A 23258-nucleotide genomic window follows, 5' to 3' on the forward strand; every position below is an offset into this window, starting at 1 on the left:
ACCATGTTTTCTTGATAACCAATTTTTAAATCATAGTTTTCTTTTTTTCAAAAATAATGGTTAAACTATTAGCGCTTTTCCACTGTGGGGTAGTAGTGCCTCCGCCTCTGCATGTGAATGTTTTACACTGCTAAAAAGGGATTTTGGGAACTCATACAACAAAGCACAGACGACGACATCACTTGGTTACGGCGTACAAGAGTAAGCTAATCTTGCAATCTTGTAGTAACGATTCTGCCTAACTAATCAGTGACCTGCAGTGTTTACACATCACATTTTAGTATCGATACAGCTCGCCTGTCAACAGATATGGTACTAAAAAGTACCAAATATTAGGTACTGTACACAGTGGAAAACCTCCCAAAAGTGAGCCGTACGTTAATTTGTGCTAGCCATAGATTTCACCAACTGGTCCCAAGGTCAATTTTAGTGAATGTATGATGTCCATTCCCATCAAGTTCACAGGTGTCCTAGCAGGTGTAGATCATCACATTAACATCATGACATGTCACTTAACATGTGACAACCAGAGAAAAAAACACCCCCACTTTTTAAGTTTCTATAATACTTTTAAACTTAATGTAATGTACTTAAATTATACATTTAAATGCCACATTTAGACTATGGACTACCACCAAAATAATGACGCATACCATGATACATTTTTTTTTGCCATCACTTTATCAAACTAGTATGAGGCTTTTCTGAACCCCATGTAAGCTACTCTTCTCAACAATAAGACCACACAGGAGGGTACGAAGTTTTTCCCTTGAAACATGTGGAGGGTTTGGGTGTCATTTGGAGGGCCACTGGTTAATTTGTTGTTTCACACTGTGTAATGGAGGTGAGGAGAGTCTGGGTGAGGACAGGACGGCCCTCCTCAGATCACCACTGACCCTCTTCAGGGCACGGGGAATAGATGGGGGACCAAACGCCACACACGAAGCAGAAGTGCTAGTGTTGTTGAGACTTCCCAGACATAAACGCACACCCTTAATGTTTTTTTTAATGCAGAAATGCACAAATCTGTGTTTTTAACGTTTTTTAAATGTACAAAGTATTAAATTCTGCCATGAAGTAGAGACTCTTTAAATTCTCGAATCAGGACTGTATTTCTTTTAAGGTGACCCTCATTTCATGGCTTATAAATTTGCCTATGTCTAGGTGACAAAAATTTGGGCAACGCATCCTCAGAACACCCCAGTGTGTGTTTGTAAACGGGTCACAAACAGTTTGCAAAAACAAAGCTGAAGGGTCCACAGTGTTTTATCTCAATCCCACCCACAGTGTGACACAGTGGGGCATTGTAACTTTAGCATAAGAGCTGCTGTGCCTACCGGCATTGAGTGTGTGGCCACAAACCACTTTTCTGTGACCCCTATAATTATCCGAAAATACAACCTAAATTCATTTAAATTTATATAACTTTTCACAATTTTGTATTTAGTAGAACAACTTTAAAGCAAGCAAACATCAGAACAGACAGTACAGGCATATGAAATAAAGCTTATAATGCATGGTATTATTACAAAATGCATACAAAGTTTGAAATCGGACCGTTATATTCACTGAGCTCTCAAACAAGCAAAACATTTTTCATTAGATCTCAGATTAAAGTACTGATATCAGCATGTTTCACTGGAGAGCACAAAAAGACAAACTGCGGCAAGCCCCTGTGCGTCCTTCAGAGGGAGCATTCCTATGGCTTTGCACATCTGGTCAAGCTCATCACATGATTGGAGAGGTGCCATGTTGGTGTTTAGCGTGGTGCCCAGAGGGGGCTGAGTAGGCGGTCAACATCATTTGGGCTACAGAGCCCACCATGCTCACTCCATGCCTAAGTTTAGGCTCAGGGAGCTTCAGCCCAAGTGTTATGTTTTGACAGCAGTAAACTTTACAAGAGTGTTGTATTTTCTAGAGAAAATATTAACTCTTAAACTCCTAAAAATAAGGAATTTAAAAATGTTACCCTATCTGTGAAATCCATGTGTCAAATGTAATATAGTGTAATAAAGGGTTTGGTAATAGGACAGCATTATGTGATTCCTAAGGTTTCCTCTGTGGTTTTAACTTATGTTGCTAAGTGTTTGCTAGGGTGTTTGCTAGCAACTGCGTGGCTGTTTCTCAATTTCAAGAACCAAAGAATGGACTTGCGTTCTCGTGGAGATCGGTCTTGCTAGACGACCTTGGAACAATGAACTCAGAAGGTTGCGAGAACACAGAACGCACTTGTGAGAATTGTTTTGCCGCAATTACTTCTGGGACGCAAAGCAATTTCAGTGCGCAAGTTTGCATTCGATGCATCCTCGATATCAAGAACACATCTGGGTATTTTCATGCGTCCTCTGTACTTGTGTTCTTGGTAAGAGGACTGCATTTATACATGCGCTTTACAATTAGCCTCACATTCACCCATTCATACACCAACAGCGGTGTCAGCCATGCAAGGTGCCAGCCAGCTCGTCGGGAGCAGCTGGGGTTAGGTGTCTTGCTCAAGGACACCTCGACACTTAGTCATGTGAAGCCAGGGATTGAACCACCAAGCTTCCAGTTTGTAACCTACATGAACCACTGAGCCACTGCCGCCCAGTGGTTAAAAAAAACGTTTGTAGCCTTCTTTCCATAGACTCGCCATAAGTAATTTGGGTCATTTCTTGACAATTGGAATTGAACTTCAATGGTTAATGATGACGTAGAGCAAGGACGCAAGATCGCTGAAGGTGGGTGTTTAATGATAACATATATCAGATCAAAATTTTGTGTACATATATTTACTCAAGTGGCAAGTAGCCATGTAATAAGCGAGTAACCAGCTTCACATTGGAGTCCTGATCAATGGGATTCATTCTGCGATAACAACCAGTTGGCTGTACTTTATTCCTTACATAAAAATCTTAGCAAGCACCTCAGCTGTATCTGTACCAACATGATCTCAGGGAAAAACCTATTTTACATGACAGCTATTGCGTATGTATTTGTACAATGTGAATCAATTTGTACGACGTGAATCAGAAAAAGCATGAAAGAAACCCAACCACTAAGCCCAGACCTAACCCCAACATCACAGGGACGAATGCAAATCATTCTAGCATAACAATGAGATTGTATGAATTCACCAGCCTGATCTCACGAGAATATATATTTTACGAGTTGGCTAATTCATATTAATTAGTACAAAGCTAATCATGCAAAAACATAAGATTTCATAAAAAAACAATAACGAAACCCTGCCCCTCACCCCAACGTCACAGATGTCAAGGCAAATCGTTAAAAAATATACAAATGTGATTGTACAAATTAATACAAATTAGCCACCTTGTATAATATGAACGATTTGTGATGAGATAGCGTTGGAATTCCCATGAATTGGCCACCTCATATGTACCTCCCGCAATTCATGTGCAATGTTTATGCATTCTTGGTATTTTGAGTCACCAAAATAAGTCACCAAAAACGCAAACAAATACAATCTTCTCCAACGCTTTAGCACATCTTAATGAAAAATGCAATGATCTGAAACAAGGTTGACACGACTGCATGGAAGCTTGAATACGACAAATCTCTCAGTTTTTATTTGAGCTCTGAGAGAAGAGTTTCAGGCAGATTGCATCAACTCCCTCAGAACTGCTTGTGAAAAAAAAATGCTTGTAGACTTCTTCCATAGACTCGCCATCAGTAATTCGGGTCATTTCACACTACATACATCATAAGTAAATAAAGATGATGAAAGGGTGAAGTGATTGTTGTTGGGTTGGTTTCTCTGAACCCTGTATCCACTGTGAAACCCCTCGTAAGGGTTTGGTATCCGACTCCTGAGGGTGTCAGGGCACTGAGGCTTCAGAGATGACCCAAAAGGGCAAGAGCAGACAGTGTTGCTCCGTTTCTTATTCCAAAGTCCTTAAATGGATACTCTAGCCAAATATCAAAATTACCTCATGATTAATGTATGCACTTTTTGGGCTTCAAAGTCTGAAGTTCCATGTTTTCTCCCATTGTATGCTTGAAAAAGCAAGGACATTTCTAAAATAATGTGCTTGTCTTAAAGATGATGAACATGTGCATCTCGGATTGGTTGAGGGTGAGTACATCAAGGGGTAATTTTGATATTTGGCTAGAGTATCGCTTTAAAAACAAGGGAAAAGGAGGGATAGACTATACAAAACAAGATCAAGCTAAGCTATCTATTTCTGTTCAGTATTCTGTCCACACGTCAATGGTATGCCATTCATTTTTATAGAGGTTCTGTGTGTACCATCTCTGCAGTCTTTGGCACACTGTCAAGACCATGGTCAGACGCCGCTGTGTCTTTTGGTAGAGGACCGAATAGAGGGGGCTGCTTTCTAAGGCTAAGTTTCAAAGAGGAGCACAGAAACCTGTAAAAACAAACACAGGTCACGGTGAGGTCAGTCTCGGGAACCCTGACCCACTCCTGGGGTCAACTCCTCCTCAAGTTGCCGCCCCCCTTGCCGGCCCAACCTTGGCTATCAAATGGTCTTAGGAAGACTCACAAGGTCAAATCCATAGTAACATTTCACTAATGTCATATGACCTGAAGAATATGAGCAACTTCTAGGTATCTCACCTTTATGCTTCTCATGAATTTGAAATCATTTTCTTAAATAAACTACATTAAAATATAGTAATGAAAAAGCAACCAACAATGTGGACCTTGTCTATGAAATCAAGGCTAAAGTCTAATTATAAGATTATGAGCAAAAAGTTTGATTTCAATTATTGATTTTACATCTCAATCAGTTAATATTAAAAGAAATCAAGGTTATATTTTCAGAGAATGTTCTTTACATTATGTACTAAATTATTCAGCTGGGTTTTCACAGACTAGGTAAATGTTGTACACTGTCAGAAAAGAATGTCAAAATGGTCCCTATAGCTGTCACTGGGCAGTACCCTTTGCACCTAAAGAGTTCATATAGTACCTCAGAGGTGCATGTTGGTTCAAAATAGTGCCTTACAGGTACCAAATGTATGCATATTTGTACCTATAGATGATAACATATTATGACCTTTGAAATACTACTGGCCCAATGACAGCTTTGGTTTTTACCATTTTTCTGACGATGTATAGACAGTTTCAGTGGTAACAACATAAACAAGCGGCTTTTGTGGTCAACACGTAACTTCTGGTAAACTTCACTAATAATAAATAACAACAAGTACTTTAAACGTAGTTTACTTATATAACAAGCAAAATAAACAACACATAGATTACCTTGAACATTTGTTATGTTCAACGAGGTATTTGTTCAAGAGTTCAGTTTAGCAACTAGTCAGGGGTGCGTTTCCCAAAAGCATCGTTAGCCAACGAACATCGTAGGTTCCATCGTTACTGACATCGTTCAACGATTTGGTGTTTCCCGAAACCATTGTTGAAACGAACATTCGCAAACTGCATCGCTAACTTGTATCATTGGAATGACAGCTCTTGACCTGTCATTAGAAGCATCGTTCCTTGTTATTATCATATGCAGACTTACATTGATCATGCTTTTGAACAAAATAAGCAAAAAACATGTAGTACAGTCAATATCCATCATTTTAAATATATTACCATTTTAATTTACATCTTTAAATTTGTTAACAGAATAAAAGCGCTGCATTTGAAACTACGCATGTGCGCAGACCTACGAGCTTTAAGACCCTGGGGAATCCCTGGGAGGAGTGACGTGAGAGGGAACTTGCGCGTGAATTAAATATCTTGAAAATAAACAATAGATAACAAAATCAGTCAAAGTCTTCCGATGCAATATATGTTACTTACAGCAATAATCTGACATTAAATCGATATGCACAGATTAATTAGTACTTCACCTCCCACGTGACATCATCAACTATGTTGTTAAATCAAACGACGAATGTGCGACAAAGTTACTATGCTTTCGGGAAACAGTCATGACAAGGTAGTTCGTTTCTCCAACGATGCATCATACTATGGTCGTTCAGCAACGAGTTACGTCGTTGTTTGGGAAACGCACCCCTGACCATTAAAAAAACTGAAACCAGAGGTAAAGTTCAGATATGGGAACTCCTTCAGCATCATGAGGCTGGTTAAATGTAAGATTGTGTTTGCATTATAGCTGTGGTCATTATTCTTCCCTTTGTGTAATTCCAAGGTTTTGATCAGTGGCGGCCAGTAACTTCTTTTTCCGAGGGCGCACCATGTGGACCTTGTGTCTTGTCAAAATAAGTGCCTGCTGCAGATAGGACAATATTTGTCCGAGATACAATTATTTGAAAATCTGGAATCTGAGGGTGCAAAAAATTTAAATATTGAGAAACTCAAATTTCTTTAAAGTTGTCCAAATGAAGTACTTAGCAACACATATTACTAAAGAGAAATACACACACACATATATACATATAATATGGAATGTACAAAATATCTTCATGGAATGTAACATTAAAGGAACAGTATGTAGGATTGTGGCCAAAACTGGTACTGCAATAACAAAACTTGTGGCTAAAACTGGTACTCCAATCACACAACTGGTGGCCAATACACAAAATGACAACATAAACATTAGTTGAGGGCTGCAACTCCACTTTTTAAATGACAATATTCTGGCCGGACCACTGTTGTCATTGATAAGTATTTGAAATGAAAATGATTTCTTAATGTCTAGTGACATATCAGGGCCATTTTACGATTAATTGACATAAATTTCTTACATACTGTTCCTTTAATATCCTATTATCTTAATGTACTTAGTATCCTAATGATTTTTGGCATAACAAATGTACAATTTTGACCTATACAATGTATATGTAATATAATATGACTATTGTGATCCAGGGTCACATTTATGAAAACACTTAATAAGCTTGAGGATTTGAATGATGCTGTCACTTTTCTATTATAGCGATTCTACAACTCACCATTTAAAAAAGAAAGAAACTAAAACAAAGTCACATGAAACCAGCCACTAATCCTCTAGATAGAGAGGTCACACACCCACAAATTAAAGCTCTGTATTTGTCTTATTTTTAGAGATGTATGGTCAGATCTGACAGTTTATTAGGTATAAATTATAATCTCCATTGTGCAGGTCAGTCTGTCTATGGTCTAAATGAACTCCATAATTACGGCCGAGGGACTTGAATTACATGACAAATGGCACAAGGTTCAGATCACTTTACCACTCACAGACAGACGGATGAGCCAGAAGTGAGTGAAAAGAGTCAATGACTATTGAGCCGTGTTATTAAATACTGATGTATTGTCATTGTTGATACATCCATACGGTTACAAAAGAAAGAATTTATGTCTGTTGTGTAGTAGAATTATTTGGCTAAAATAAAAACCTAAATTTAGAAGAAAAAAACATATTTTGATCATAATGCACATCAGATTGATCGTGTCCAAAAATGCATAATAAAACAAACAAAAAAGTGCTTCTCCAAAAAAGTGCTACAATCTAGAAAGTGTTGTAACAAAGGTTGAAACTCATGAAGTCAATTAGAAATGGTCGAAATGCACGCCTGCCAATACAAACTGTTGATCTTTCATGTGATTCATACCCTGTAACCAATGGATGAAAACTTAGCCCTTCAACGGGCAAGGGCACATTTTTCTCAGCAGATTAACTCACTTTGATTTATTGGGATTTACCTCAGAAAGAGAAAACAGCTGGAAGAGGGACAAATACCAGTACTGTCAAGGCATAAATTTAGTTTAAGAAAACCTGACTCATTTGTTAAAAACCCAAGAGTTGTGTAACAAACTGGATAGGCTATTTAAGCATTTAATTTTCACCAGCTCAAGTGGCACATTTATTTTTATACATCAACCCACAGACACATATTTTCAAAATTCTGAATGTTTGTAATGTCAATGTCTTTGTTTAAAATAAACCGGAAAAGATCAAAAGAAAACTAGATTCAAAATACTTGACTCTGATTGGTCAATTAAACTATACATTAAACTATGATTAAACTTTGGTCTGTACAATTTTTTTGTTGTTATAAAAATATTTCAATTGAAATATATATTTCAGGATGACACACACATAAAAAATGATCACCATGACATTGACATTATTTAAAAACAAAAAATTATTTGTCAAGGTGCACGTCAGGCTACGCAGCGATATGCAGAGGCTACGGATAACCTACGGCGTAGATCTTACGCATGACTAGAAATTGGATATAAGCCGTACACATGACGCAGAAAATCGAATGTTTTATTTTTGCATGTCTGCAAGTTTAATCTAAAACCAAAACATTGTTGGGATGCTTTAAACCCATGGCTGGGTCAAATATGGACAAACCCAACTATGGCTTGACAATCCAACAAGTTTTTCAAGTGAAATTATACATTGTAATTCGTAGTTTGTAAATCTGTTTTATTTATTTGTTACTAAATGATCCTTTCTCATGAAAGCCCCACAACTCATGAGAATGTAACGCTGTGAAAAAGTGAATCCTATCTAAATAAATTTTGATTTGATTTGCCATCCTGTCTAGTTTATTTTGCCAAAAAAAATATTTTATATCCTACATATAATCGAAAGCCTGATTTATACTTCTGCTGACTGGTACAGCGCAGGTCTGACACAAAAGTGTAAATCAGATTTTGTGATTGGCCAAGATGGGACTAAAGTGGCCATTCTGATCGTTGCAATGTCCTACATTCAGATCAATACAAGTTGTTAATAGTAAATATCTTTGGATGTACCCTACATCGTAAGCTACGCATCAATTTTCATTTATACTTCTGAGTCATTGTAGCATCGATATGTAGGCAGTGTCGACTGGCATGTTACTGCTGTAACCCTGCAGTTTAAAGGCAAATGCAGAAGATGCAGTAGCTTCTTGTGTATGTTGTTGGAGAAGCATGAGCAGTGATGGGGGCAAATAGACAGCGACTTTTGTTATAGCCTAAGTTGTTAAATATCACTCCTCAACTTAGTCCTTCATTGTTTTAACCATTGCAAGCATATGTGCAAATGCAATGCTATATATCGCTGATTTTTTTTTATCTAAGGGAGGGGTTCAAGCAGACCAATCACAGCACCTGTGATCCACATAGAATTGATGCATTGGTACATTTTTGCTAAGGGACGCTTCACGGTATGCTGTGACTTTGCGTAGGCTAAAGGGCTCAATATAGTTGTGCGTACGTCCTACGGCGTAGCCATGCCGTCGTAGGCTACGCGTTGGTTTTCATACATACTTCTGCTTTGTCGTCCCCGCGCCGTTGTGCAAACAAGAACGAAGACCGCTGTTAGGCAGTATCCTTGCGTTTAACCACAGTAGTGGCGTGACCGTCAATGAAAAAGCAGCTTGGTCAGTTTAACCCACAAGTGGACTAATCACAGCGCTTTCAGTTCGTGTAAAACTGACACTCTGTTAAAAATTTGTCAAGGTCCACGTCGTGCTACGCAAAGGCTCCAGATAACCTACGGTGTAGACCTTCCATACGACTATAAATTGGACTTAAGCCATACACACGACGAAGAAGTACAAATTGGGCTTACAAAATCGGATGTTTTTATTTTCGCATGGCTGCAAATTTGATCTAAAACCAAAACATTGTTGGGATGCTTTAAAGCAACACTATGTAGTTTTTTACCTTTAAATAATGTCTCTAAAATTATTTCAGTGATAGAACAACTTTTAACTGGACAAATTGTACTGTTGCTGCAACCTGAGCAGCCTCCTAGCTGCTACAAGTACACTCTGAAAGTGGTGGTGGAGGGTAGGAAACACAGCCCCGCCCCTCCCCCTGCCTGCAGAAGAGTGTGTGATACCAGGCACTGTTGCGCTTTTCAACCACATGGGGGAGCTGTAAGTCATTTTACATGGAAACTACATAGTGTTGCTTTAAACCCATGGCTGGGTCAAATATGGACAAACCCAACCATGGATTCACAATCCAACAATTTTTCAAGTGAAATAATACATTGTAATTCGTAGTTTGGTTTTATCTGTTTAATTTATTTCTTACTAAATGATCCTTTCTCGTAAAAGCTCCACAACTCATATTTCTGCTTTCTGTTTAAGCCTAGAACAGGTGTTTCCCTCCTGAATTTGTGAATGTAGGTTTGCTCCATGAAACATCATACAGTAGTCTCTCTATGGACCAAGCAGCATTAAAGCCACCTGGGGTTCTGCTAGGTGAGCCAATACCTTATGTGTGATGATATTGCATAGCTGATGTCTGACAGATGTGTTCGCTCGCTTTATATTCTTGTTCGGCCTCTTCCTCCTTCCTTCGTTTCCTTCCCTAGCTATCATTCCACACCTTGCACGGACCGGAAATCTTCTATGCCGGTAGGGTGGGCTGCACTTGACGCATATGTCAAAATGAGTGGGTCGTGACCCATGGCAGGCAGCATTTCCTGTTGCTGTAAAAGAGGCCTAGTGGGAGCCGTGGAGATCAGAGTGGACCGGGGAACACATCCGGAACTGAATGAGATGCAGCCGTCCAAACCAATACATCAGGCTAACAGTAGCTGCTCACAGAACTTGGGATGGAAAAACTTGGAGTATGGACAGTTTTTCACTCTCCCTATTTGCCATTGGACAGCCCCATCCCAAACTCACACCAGTGTTGTGCTGTAGCAAACATAGCAATGATTTTAACACGTAGTCACAGTATTTTCATTTTTTTTTGTAAATTAGCCATAAATATTGACATGCATCATCTCCAAGAGTGCTTTACCCAAAATGGGGTCCATGAAAAAACAGGTGAAATTGTGAGCTGTGATCTTTGACCTGGCTGTGCACTGATCCCTTGAATTAGGATTATTTTTACATCAGCAGTTTTTGGGGTGCAGGGAGAGGTATCAACTCGGCCCCAGAGGTCTTGTAAATTTGGGCAGTTTACTGGGTAAAAGCGCCTCTCTACTCACTCTACAGTTCAGCTAGTAATCCCAGTACTTCCTCTATCTCTCTCTTCTGCACTCCTCTCTTCTCCGCTCTCCGGCCCAAGTCCTAATTCATTTTCTGTAACTAACAGCCGTTGTTTCCCGATTGTCACGCTCCCATCCCATATTGAAGGAATGTACGTGTGTGTATGTGTGTGAGGTTTTGTTTTTGACCTTGGCCGTGTAAGTGTATGATGACTCGTATTGTTCTGCATGTGTGTGTGGGGGGGGTCTGGTGTAATTACTCCCCGGAGAAAGGGGGATTGGTTCATGTACTTCTCTTGACATGACCAGCACAGAGGCATTAAAATTACAGGGCAGGGTATTGCCAGCAGATCTGGATATGTCATTATTTTTTAACACCTTCTGTAAAGCACACACTTTTCTTCCATCTATACCTCATAACACGGCCTCAGTCACGCTTCATAGGAACATGTACTATTGTGCACATCTTATGACCTTTAATCTCTCGCGTTAATTATGCGAATGTAAAAACAAACTGTGTTAAAAAGACATAAAATCATAATCTGAGTTTGTGACTGTATTCAGTGTTACTTTGGGGCTTTTAATAATGCTGGGTTGTTTTTAACCTGTTTGTGGATGAAATAACGGGTTGGGTTAGTTTGTTTCTACCCAAAATGCTGGTTGTTAAACCCATGTTTGGGTCAAATATGGACATTGTCTAATGGTTGGTTAATTTAAATTGATGATTGAGTTCATCCATATTTTACCTAATCGTAGGTTGAAACAAAGACGTTGAAAACCGAGACGTTGAAATGATGATAGACCCAATATAGTCCGGCTATGAGTAACCCACTTCTACCCTAAATAACCTTGAATTTGGTTACATGCCATTTTTGCCAAAATAACTTGAAGATATTCTATCATATAAGCAAAGTCAACAGGTGTTCAAGGTGTTTCCTTTCATTTGTTTTAAATGTATACATGTCGTCTATTCTTGGGTTATGGTAGACGTCTATTAGACTTTCACTGACAGCCCAAATTTAGCCTTGTTTTAGCCAAAATTGAGTGTAAATATTCTTATAAGTTGACAAAAAACATCTGATCTAAATGCAGATCACATTTTTGTCCAATACAAAGTTTCCTGCCATCGATTACAGATAAAAATGGACAAATAATGGCCCTTTTCTGTCACTGAGATGGTACCCTTTTAAAAATACACATTTGCACATAAAGAGTTGATATTAGTACCTCAGAGGTACATATTGGTACCAATTGTATACATGATTGTCTGTAGCTAAATGGTATATGATCTTTTAAAAGGGCACTGCCCCATTGACAGCTATTTTTGACAGATTTTTTCATTGTAGCAAGTAGACATCCAAGCAAATTTCGACTTTGTTGTAATGTCAACTAAATGGTATTGACGGTTTATCAACCCCATCAAAATTCCTTTGTGTTTCACCAGAATAAGTCATGCAAGTCTGGAATGACATGAGGATGAGTAAATGATGACCAATTTTATGTGAACTATCCCTTTAATAGAAGCAACATTACTATTGCTTGGGCCAGAACCCATATCTGACCGTAGGAGCCAAAGGTCACTTACTGACTCTTTGTAGAGTATTTGTAGAGTGTTTTGTTTCTTTTGGTGAGTGTGGCATTGTATGCATGTTTAAACCTTAAAGTAAATTCAAGTTGACCTCACTGAGAGGTGTATTTAGAGCAGTAAGACTCTATTCCCAAGGGATGAGAATCATATGGCCTGTGAACTCGGGCTAAAGATCGAGTGTCGAGCATGAGTTTGGTATTGCAGCCCCCCCATGACACTTAAATGTGCTTCACAATGCCATAGAAGAACCATGTTTCCATTAAAAACCTTCAACATCCGAAAAAAGTTTTGGTTTCACAAAAAGTTATTTGTGGTGGTTTAAAGAGTATCTAGACTATTAAAAGAGAAAGAAATGAATCTTTAACTGAATGGTTCTTCGGAGAGCCAAAAATGGGTCTTCCACCCACAGTTAAAGCTCATATGCTTCACATAGCCTATGATCGACTGCACATCAAATACCTTTAGACTGGCTGTTGGCTTTGCGCAACGGTTTTATATCCAGTGTGGACAAATGACTTATTACTGGAAAATCGACACATCACATTGAGTTAGAACAAGGTCTAAGTATGGGAAACAGTAATAGTGAAGATTGCCTTCTTAAGTGCCACACCATGGAAATAAAAAAATAGATTTTAATAAAAGTGTGAGAAACAATGCATGTTGTTCTTGAAGGTTCAGTAAGACTTCAGTGGGACTAATTCGGTTTTAGTATAAGTCTGGGCCAAATGCACTGGGAATGAGTCAGTGTGCTGGCCACCGTGTGCGTGACTAACTCATACTGGTGGTTCAATAACTCCATCTCACCCCCTGAATACATTTAAAGAAAGTGAAATCTCTGAGTTTTGGCACCGATACTTATTCGTATTCTGACTTTACACTTTCTATCAAAGCAAAGAAACTTTCATTTAAATTATGCATGACTGTGGAACAAACCAATTGAGATCATTCAATTACATAGATCAATCATTTACACTGTTCGCCACTACTCAACTGTGAAAACATTCTGGATAATTTGATAGCAAAATTAGATAAGAACTAAAATAAAGTGTTGCTGGCACAAATCTTAAACATAAATTTGCTGAAGAAATTTATATTTGACCCAACAATGGAATAAAACAGCCCAACATTTTGGGTAGAATCAACCAAGCATATAGGTTAAATTAAAATCCAACATGTTGGGTTCATCCCTTTTTGATCCAACACTGTAAATAATTTGCTGTAGTTACTGAATGCAGGCAACTGTTTGCTAGTAACTTGCTGTAGATTAATGTTATTCACTGGCAACACTGGTTAAATGAACATTAAACATGAACAAATCTTTGTCTTTACAGAATAAAACTGTAAAATAACAGCCTCATGCAAAGCATTTTGGGAACCATATTTCTTTCAGATTTTGACTTACAGAATGCTTTGCATAAGGCTGTTATTTTATTTTTTGTAGGACGTAAAATTATATAGTTAAAATGGACATATCATGAAAATCAGATTTTTTCCCATTGTTAAGTGTTATAATTTAGTCCCCAGTGCTTCTATCTAGAAAATGTGAAAAAGATCAACCCAGTAACTTAGTTTTGTTAAACCATCCTCTGGAAGCATCTGAAACAAGGTCATTGAAATTGGACTCCCCTTGTGATGTCAGAAGGGGATAATATCGCCCCTAAATCTGCACTATCCGATCAGCTCATTTGCAATTAAAGGGACACACCCAAAACACAACACATTTTTGCTCACACCTACAAAGTGGCAATTTCAACATGCTTTAATAAATTATTTATATGGTATTTTGAGTTTAAACTTCACCTACATACTCTGGGGACACCAAAGATTAATTTGACATCTTAAAAAACGCTTGTGAAATGTCCCCTTTAATTTTCATTTAACTTTGAACAGACTGTTCAAAGTAAATAACATAAATTGAAAAGTTATGCTCTTAGAATTATTCATCTATGTGGACAAACCAACATTGGGTTAAATCAACCTCAAATATTCTAGATATTTTTTTTACCCCAATGGGTGGGGTTGTCCATATTTGACCCAGTTGGGTTAGAACAGCATTTTTAGAGGGTTATCCCTTTAAGAGATCTGCATTGGATGTTGCTAAGTTCAACTATAAAGGTCAATCAAAGCTCATTGAATCTAATGGACCTACCACCTCCATCTTTATTTCTAATATCTTCCTAGCTATAATTAAATTCCATTTATTAATTAAGTAGCCAAGAAGTGGAAGTTCATGTTTCATGCTTGAGCCAGCGGGACAAATTTTTTAATCTGTATCCCATAATTAATTAATACTCTAAAACATGCTGAGATATTTTCAATTGGGTCAAAAAGGGAAGAATCGTTTTAACCAAAAATGCTGGGCTGTTTTAACCCATTGTTGGGTCAAACATGAATTATTTTTTGTTTGTTTATGTCATTAATAAAGCACATTTAAAACAACCGTGGTGTACAAAATAACCTAGATCCATCAATATTAAAATTAACATTTCTCAGTTGCTTTGGAGCATTTCTCTAATTTTTAAAATTTGAAATATAATGCATGCATTTCTCAGAATTTGGACAAACTGCACAACATCATGGATGATTTTGAAAAAAAAAGAAATCATATTTTAGAGTACACATAAAAGTTTCAAAATTAGAAAGGTTCACTGTACACTGTAAAAGAAAACATGCTTACAGTAAAAGATTATGACACAAAGGTCAACAATTTTGCATGACATGCCTTTTACGATTAACTAATTCATAAATGTTTAAGACTATTCAACAAAAATCAGTATAATGTTTTTTTTTAAGAAAATTACATAAGCAATTGAAAATGTAGCAAAAAGTAGACAATTGCACATAATCATTTGCATGATTGTAGCAAAGAATTTGCAATTTGCCCAAAACAATGACAATTTGCATTTATGTTGTGCACTGATGTGGAGGTTGAACAAAGTGAATTTCTGATCTGAGAAATGCTTCAAAGCAACTGAGAAAAACTGTAAAGACATTTTTTATTTTCACCCAAAAATGAAAATCCTGTCATCATTTACTTCTGTATAAATGTCTTTGTTCTGATTTACACAAAGTAAGTTATATCATCATCATTTCTCTTTTATTCTTTTCATGAAAATGCATTATTTATACAAGGCACATACAATTCATTTGAATTTTCCTTTACATTTCCATGATCCCCTCCACCATCACCCATAATTTATTAACATAAATAGTAGATGACATAAATATCACCAGAAATATATTAACTTAAATAGTAGATGTCACAGCATTATTCCCTCCACCATCACCCAAACTGCAACATATCTAATATTTATTTAAATGTTGTCAATTATTGAGGAATGTTTGCAACCAAACCAATCAGAAGCCCCACTGACTTCCATAGTATTCTTTTTTTCCTACTATAGATGTCAATGGGGCTTCTGATTGGTTGGTTACATAAATCTTCCATTATGTTTATCAGAATGAAGAAATGTATACAGGTTTGTAACAACGCATGGGTGCGTATGATGACAGAATTTTTGGGTGAACTATCCCTTTAAAAACCCAAGACTACAAATGAGTTTTTAAGAGACTTTTAAACTCAGACACTGGTTATTTGTTCTGACAGATAATTGCAATTTGTTCCATAACATTTGGGTTAATTTAACCAAAACGGCTGGCTATTTGACCCAACGCTTGGTTAAAAATAATATTTTTTTACAGTGATGAGCATCTAAACTTGTTAATCTGCCCTTTTAGCTCAATGTTTTAGATATTATAAAGTGAATTGGCTAAACAAAAGGGTTTTGAATACAAATGGTGGATACAAGCTTTATGGATCTTCAGGAGGAACTAAACTACTAAAGCAATTGACATCAACAGGAACGATCAAACCAGACTTTACAATGGTACACTTCAGTGATCAAAAGAGGTGATAACAAGCCCCATAATGAGCTAACCAGATCTGTTCTTAGCAAAATATTTAATATAAACTAGGTAAATGGAATATACATTTATGCATTAGACCAAATACTATACTCAAACCAAGAAAGATGTTACACGTGAGCTTTGAAATGAACTTAGATTCACCATAATCACACTTAAAGTGCCAAAGTTGTGGATGCACATCTGTTGCGTGTGTTATAGCCAAAGAGGAAGTGATGGGAAGGCATTGGATGAGTGTTTGTATTCTGAAAAGTGACAGGCTGGTATAAAAGTGGTTTGGCAGGAGTGCTCATTATCTCATCGCAAAACAAACAGCAGCGTGTCGCCCAAGTAAGCTCCATTTCCCCCACAATGGACCCAACATCTGCCTGACTCTGCTACTGTTCTGCTACCCCTCACACACACACACACACACACACACACACACACACTTCTCCTCTAATTAACACCCTTTGCTTATTGTTACACAACCAAGCCTTAGCTAGCATAAACAGGGCAAAAGGTACCGTGGGCAAGTAAGCAGAGTGTGAAATGCAAACAGAACAGGCCTCTTCAAAGCATCATTGCTAACAGAGGGCGTTAAGGTGAAGGGAGTAGGACGGGATGACAAAATGCATCCTGACTCTGCACCTTCGGTGTTTGTGTAATTAGTGGCTGGAGAGTTAAATAAAGTGTGAAATTAGGAAAATACAGTGTGACATGGGAATGTAAGAACAGGGAGAAAGCATAGAGCAAGCCTATAGAAAAGCTAGCTAGCTAGCTAGCTAGCTAGCTAGATAGATAGATAGATAGATAGATAGATAGATAGATAGATAGATAGATAGATAGATAGATAGATAGATAGATAGATAGATAGATAGATAGATAGATAGATTGTAAAATATTTACATAAATTTACGACCTCATTTTACGGTACTGAACTGTTATATAAAATTACAGTTTTTTGCCGTAAATGGTTGCATGAGTAGATAGATAGATAGATAGATAGATAGATAGATAGATAGATAGATAGATAGATAGATAGATAGATAGATAGATAGATAGATAGATAGATAGATAGATAGATAGATAGATAGATAGATAGATAGATAGATAGATAGACTGTTAAATATTTACATAAATTTACGGCCTAATTTTACGGTACTGAACTATTATATAAAATTAAAATGTTTTGCCGTAAATGGTTGCATAAGTATGTAGATAGATAGATAGATAGATAGATAGATAGATAGATAGATAGATAGATAGATAGATAGATAGATAGATAGATAGATAGATAGATAAATAGATAGATAGATAGATAGATAGATAGATAGATAGATAGATAGATAGATAGATAGATAGATAGATAGATAGATAGATAGATAGATAGATAGATAGACTGTTAAATATTTACATAAATTTACGGCCTAATTTTACGGTACTGAACTATTATATAAAATTAAAATGTTGTGCCGTAAATGGTTGCATAAGTATGTAGATAGATAGATAGATAGATAGATAGATAGATAGATAGATAGATAGATAGATAGATAGATAGATAGATAGATAGATAGATAGATAGATAGATAGATAGATAGATAGATAGATAGATAGATAGATAGATAGACTGTAAAATATTTACATACATTTACGGCCTAATTTTACGGTACTGAACTGTTGTATAAAATTACAGTTTTTGCCATAAATGGTTGCATGAGTAGATAGATAGATAGATAGATAGATAGATAGATAGATAGATAGATAGATAGATAGATAGATAGATAGATAGATAGATAGATAGATAGATAGATAGATAGATAGATAGATAGATAGATAGATAGATAGATAGATAGATAGATAGATAGATAATACACTAATGAGAGCTGACATGTAATTTCAAATGAATGACAATAAGCTGAAATGCAGTTGCAAAGGTGCTTAAGTTATGTACAAAATATAGCATAATTATTTTATAATTGTCACATTATTTTAAATGTTTCAGTGCTTACAAAGATTATAATCTGAAAGCAGATTAATTAAGCATTGATGCGCTTTGTAGCCTAATATTGAATGTCCACATTCAGTATTCACTCTCTATATAATCTAGAATATTTAATTATATATCATATATTTTAATAATAATAACAACAATAATAATAATAATTGAATAATTGAGTTAAAAATTAATTATTCAGTCTGATGATTACTTATTCTGACTCTCATGAGGTCCCAGAGCGCCATCTAGTAATCACGTTGAAAATCGCTTTTGAAATAACTACTGTCGTAAAATCTATCGAACGGCGGCAAGTGTTTACGACAGTGCCCCTCTTTCTACGCGTGGGAAACCCTTGTGCGGCCTCTCCGAACAGCTCTCGAGCTCAGAAAGGTGCGCCTGTAAATCAGCTCTCGTAAAGACAGATATTTAACCTGTATAAATGTATCATTTTAACAACTAGCTGTGTTTTACCTTTTAGAATCATGCCAGCTAAAGGTCCGCTGCAGTCTGTCCAGGTCTTTGGACGTAAAGTGAGTATTTAATGCTTGTGTGTTTCTCATGTGCTCGCTCGTCGGCGATGCGGTAGGGAAGCTAGGTGGCTAAGCTAACATCATTGCTGGATTAATACTAAATTATGTAAAATCGTGATACATTTCTTTGGTGCGAGTATAACAATACTCATTTGTATTATCAAGGCACCCAGTGAAGTCATGTTGTTGAAACATGTGACTTTTTTTGGTTGTTAGTTTGACTAACGTTACATACAGTGTGTGATTGGTTGTGAATGTCTCTTTGCTGACACGTGGGATGTTTTATTTTAATTTATGATCGATTTATAGGCAACAGATGTTTATACTTTGGTCGGCTTATGTATTTTTCAATGTAATTCAGTATTGTCTGCTTTGTTAGTCATCGTATACTTGTTATACTAAACAACATGTTTCTGGTTGTCCTGTAACAACAGAAAACAGCCACTGCTGTTGCCCACTGCAAGAGGGGAAATGGGCTCATTAAAGTCAATGGCAGACCCCTCGAGATGATCGAGCCGGCCACTCTGCAGTACAAAGTAAGATGGCTTTCCATATTTCTCCTCTCACATGTGATTGTCGTCTTATATTACAAGTCATTATGTATTTGTGGGAGGAATAGGAGCAATTCTTCTAGCTGTTGATCAATACAGAGTCCTGTAGTTGGTTTGAAAATGTAATGGTTTATGATTTTCTTTATTTTAGCTGCTGGAGCCTCTTCTTCTTCTGGGTAAGGAGCGCTTCGCTGGCGTTGACATCAGAGTTCGCGTAAAGGGTGGTGGACACGTCGCCCAGGTTTATGGTGAGTATTGCTGGCCATTATTGTTTTATTCTTGACATCACGTTCATAGTGGTATGTCATTGGTACTCCCTTGATGCTTTAAGATCCAGATGCTTGATGGTATGGTCCACTACTCACTGTACTGACTGTAAACTTGCCTCTTTCTGACAGCTATCCGTCAGGCCATCTCTAAATCCCTGGTTGCCTACTATCAGAAATGTAAGTGAATCGCACCTGTTATGTTTAATGTAAAATCATTTTAATGCCAATTAGAGATTCATGAAATGTCCTCTTTCTCCTCTCAGATGTGGATGAAGCCTCAAAGAAAGAGATCAAGGACATCTTGATTCAGTACGATAGGACCCTGCTGGTTGCTGATCCTCGCCGCTGCGAGTCCAAGAAGTTCGGTGGACCTGGAGCTCGTGCCCGCTACCAGAAGTCCTACCGTTAAAATCTCTCTGTACATTTTCATTTAATAAAACTGAGGGGGAAAACATGCTGAGGTCTTGTGTCATGGTGTGCTTTTATCCATTTGGTATTCATGCAGGTTAATTTGCATCTGTTTTTAACTTTATCAGAAGTTTTACAAAGGTAACTTTTTGGGTCTTGTATGCGTTCATGCACAAGGAACTTTTTGGGGTGATTTCCTGGACAGGGCTTATCTAGTCCCAGACTAAAATGCATGCAGCCTTAATTTTAAAATTAAATTGTTATTTCCTTTCACATATCGGTGCCATTGTTTTGTCTTAAGATTGTTTTGACACCAGTGCAGTTTTTTTGTAAGGTTAATCTAATAAATAAATTATTAGTTAATAAATGAATCTAAACCATGTCTGGGATACTGCTGCTAGATGTTTTTACTGTATTCTTATTTTTTAATTATTAAAAACCTGCTTAAGATGATTCATACAGTTCATACAACTGATTAAAAAGTAAGTAAATTGAACTTAAGTTAATATTTACTGATTGATTACAAATGCTTAAGGGGTGGTTTTAAAAACATTTTATGAATAAACATTACTAGTGTGCATATTGAAACACAACACTTGCACTGATATATTTTGTTTAAGACAACACTTACATTTAAGTTAGTTTGGGGTTAGGCTTAAGCCTTGCCTGGGAAACCGCCCCGATGTGTATGGTTACGCTGGCACACTTGAGACCTAATGGCTGTTGCAGTCTTATTGGCATTTCTATAGTTTACAATTAATGGCAAAGGAGTCCCCAAGCAAAATTTGTAAAGGTCAACAAGCATTTATTACTATTTCATTTCTTAATGTTTATCTTTCCTTTCTTGGTACATATAAAGAGTTTGGTATTAATACCAGATAACACCGTTTAAAAAAAATCAAAACATCGTATTAATGTGTTATGTTTTTATTGTATTACTTAACTGTATAAATGGAAATATATTTTAGGATGTCCCTAACAATTTGAAGTAACATGTTTGTATGACCACTAGAGGGAGCCAAACCTAAATTAAGTTACATAAGGTTCTTGTAAAAGCATGATCCTTCCTTTATCCACATCTAAAATCCAGAAAAGCAAGGTAACCCGTTAGTGAGGCGATACAACTATCAACACTAAAATACATCTAGATTAAAGGCACACACATACTTGTTTTATTGGTATTAAATACCCACCGAAGTGCCTTGAAATGCGCAGCTTTGTTTCGAGTTACTGAGTGGCTCCTCCGCCTTTTAAAATATGAATTGCTTGTGTGAAATGAGAATGGTTGTTGGTTAAACAATATGAAGAAGGAATGCATGTTTTAATGCTATGATGTGTTAAAACCCTACTTAAATCGTCTGTATGTGCTTAGCAATATGTATTATCACTATTTGGATTTCTTCTCAACAGGGGATTTCAAACTTTATGATACCTTTTTGTATAAACAATTCTTAAAAGTATATATGTACCAAGAAAGGAAAGTTAAACACTAAGAAATGAAAAAGCAATAATGCTCGGTAGATCTTTACAAGTGTTTTGCCTTGTTTCTTCTGAAATGTCCAGGGGTCCACTGGAGGACACCTAGGGATCCATTGTACCCCATGAAAACCCCTGCTTTACAACACAGCTAAATAGTTGAATTTTAAACCAACTTAAATACTGTACCTGCTCATTGTAGTAAACACGCACAAGTGGCGCCATCTCCCGGTAAAGGATATTGCCATAAATATCTACTAAAAGAACAGATTTGTATATTTTTATAGAAAATAGAGGAAAAAAGAGTAATTTTAATCTAAAGAGAAATTTAAATGATCGATGAGGTGAAATGACTTAAAGTTGTGTGAATAATCTCTCTTCTTAGAAATATTGGCATCGTATTAATTATTGTTTATTATAAGGATAGTTCACCTAAAAATTTAACCCGTATGAGTTACTTTATTCTGTTGAACAAAATTGAAGATATTTTGATAAATGCTGGTAACCACACAGGTACCTATTGACTTCCATAGTAGGAAAAACAGATACTATGGAAGTCAATGTGTACCATCAAATATTTTTGGGTGTGTGTGTTTAACAGAATAAAGAAACTCATACAGGTTTAGAACCACGTGGGATTGAGTAAATGATCACAGATTTTTCATTTTTGGGTGGACTGTCTCTTTAAACCCACTGTTATTTGATATTTTATTTGTTTATTAAGGCTTTATTACATTAAGGCTTCTACTACCGGTACATTATTCATAATGCAATTTGAAGTAACATGTATGTATGACCACTAGAGAGAGCCAAACAAATTAAGTTAATGTTCTTGTAAAAGCCTCCTTTCTTTATCCACATCCACAGCACCTCAAAGAAAATACAGAGATAGTTGAAGTCAGTTGAACATAACTAGTATACTGTTGATTTGCATTTCTAAAATCCAGAAAAGGTAAACCGTTAGTGTGGCGATTAAACTGTCAACACTAAAATCAATCCAGATTGAAGACACACTGAAGTGCCTTGAAATGTGCAGCTTTTAAGCAGTTTCCACTAAAACAGGAAGATACTGAGTGGCTCCTCCCCCTTTTAAATAGCATGTAGTTTACCTCACATACTGGAATTTGATCAGAAGCTGGAGTGCATAGTAATGTAATTTATTATTAATTGATAGAAATCCATATTGGCATTTTGAATGCTTAGTTTTTCTAAATGTGAATTTGTGTTTTAAAGCTTGCTAGTTTATCCTTAACAATTCATACTAAAGGCAAGAAAAGATGATTTCATGGACATCGCATCCTTTCAGAGTATTTAGACTGTATTCAGCATGCGATCTCTGTACTGTAGCACACATACCAACTAATGATCTGATTTGATCTGATTCACTTATGGTAAATGGATGGTATTGATCCATTACAGGCGGTTAGATCACCAAGTAGACACAGATAGCTAATAGCTCTCCTGCTGCATCGCAACCAAGGCTGAAAATGGTGCGTGCCTTCAATAGCAGACAGATTCAGGAATATGAAATTAGTTGCCATGGAGATATGAATGGGATACTCAAGGCAAAACAAGCAAATGCATGGTTAAGTCTAATGATAATATCTTAAAATAAGTGATATGTTAACCACTTACTGTATTCAACACATGGGAAAGAAATTAG

At 36.7% G+C, this 23258-nt stretch overlaps 1 protein-coding gene across 1 annotated transcript; it reads left to right on the forward strand.

Annotated features, from left to right (window-relative positions):
- Positions 1 to 18644: 18644 nt before the first annotated feature.
- On the forward strand, positions 18645 to 20165 carry rps16 (ribosomal protein S16). The gene is made up of 6 exons (XM_055190805.2): positions 18645 to 18751; positions 18840 to 18891; positions 19326 to 19427; positions 19594 to 19690; positions 19841 to 19888; positions 19975 to 20165. The coding sequence occupies exons 2-6, from the start codon at positions 18844 to 18846 to the stop codon at positions 20118 to 20120; spliced, it is 441 nt and encodes a 146-aa protein (XP_055046780.1). The 5' UTR covers positions 18645 to 18751; positions 18840 to 18843; the 3' UTR covers positions 20121 to 20165.
- Positions 20166 to 23258: the final 3093 nt, after the last annotated feature.

Source organism: Misgurnus anguillicaudatus, chromosome 1 (genome assembly GCF_027580225.2).
Source record: "Misgurnus anguillicaudatus chromosome 1, ASM2758022v2, whole genome shotgun sequence".
Classification (NCBI taxonomy): Eukaryota; Metazoa; Chordata; class Actinopteri; order Cypriniformes; family Cobitidae; genus Misgurnus; species Misgurnus anguillicaudatus.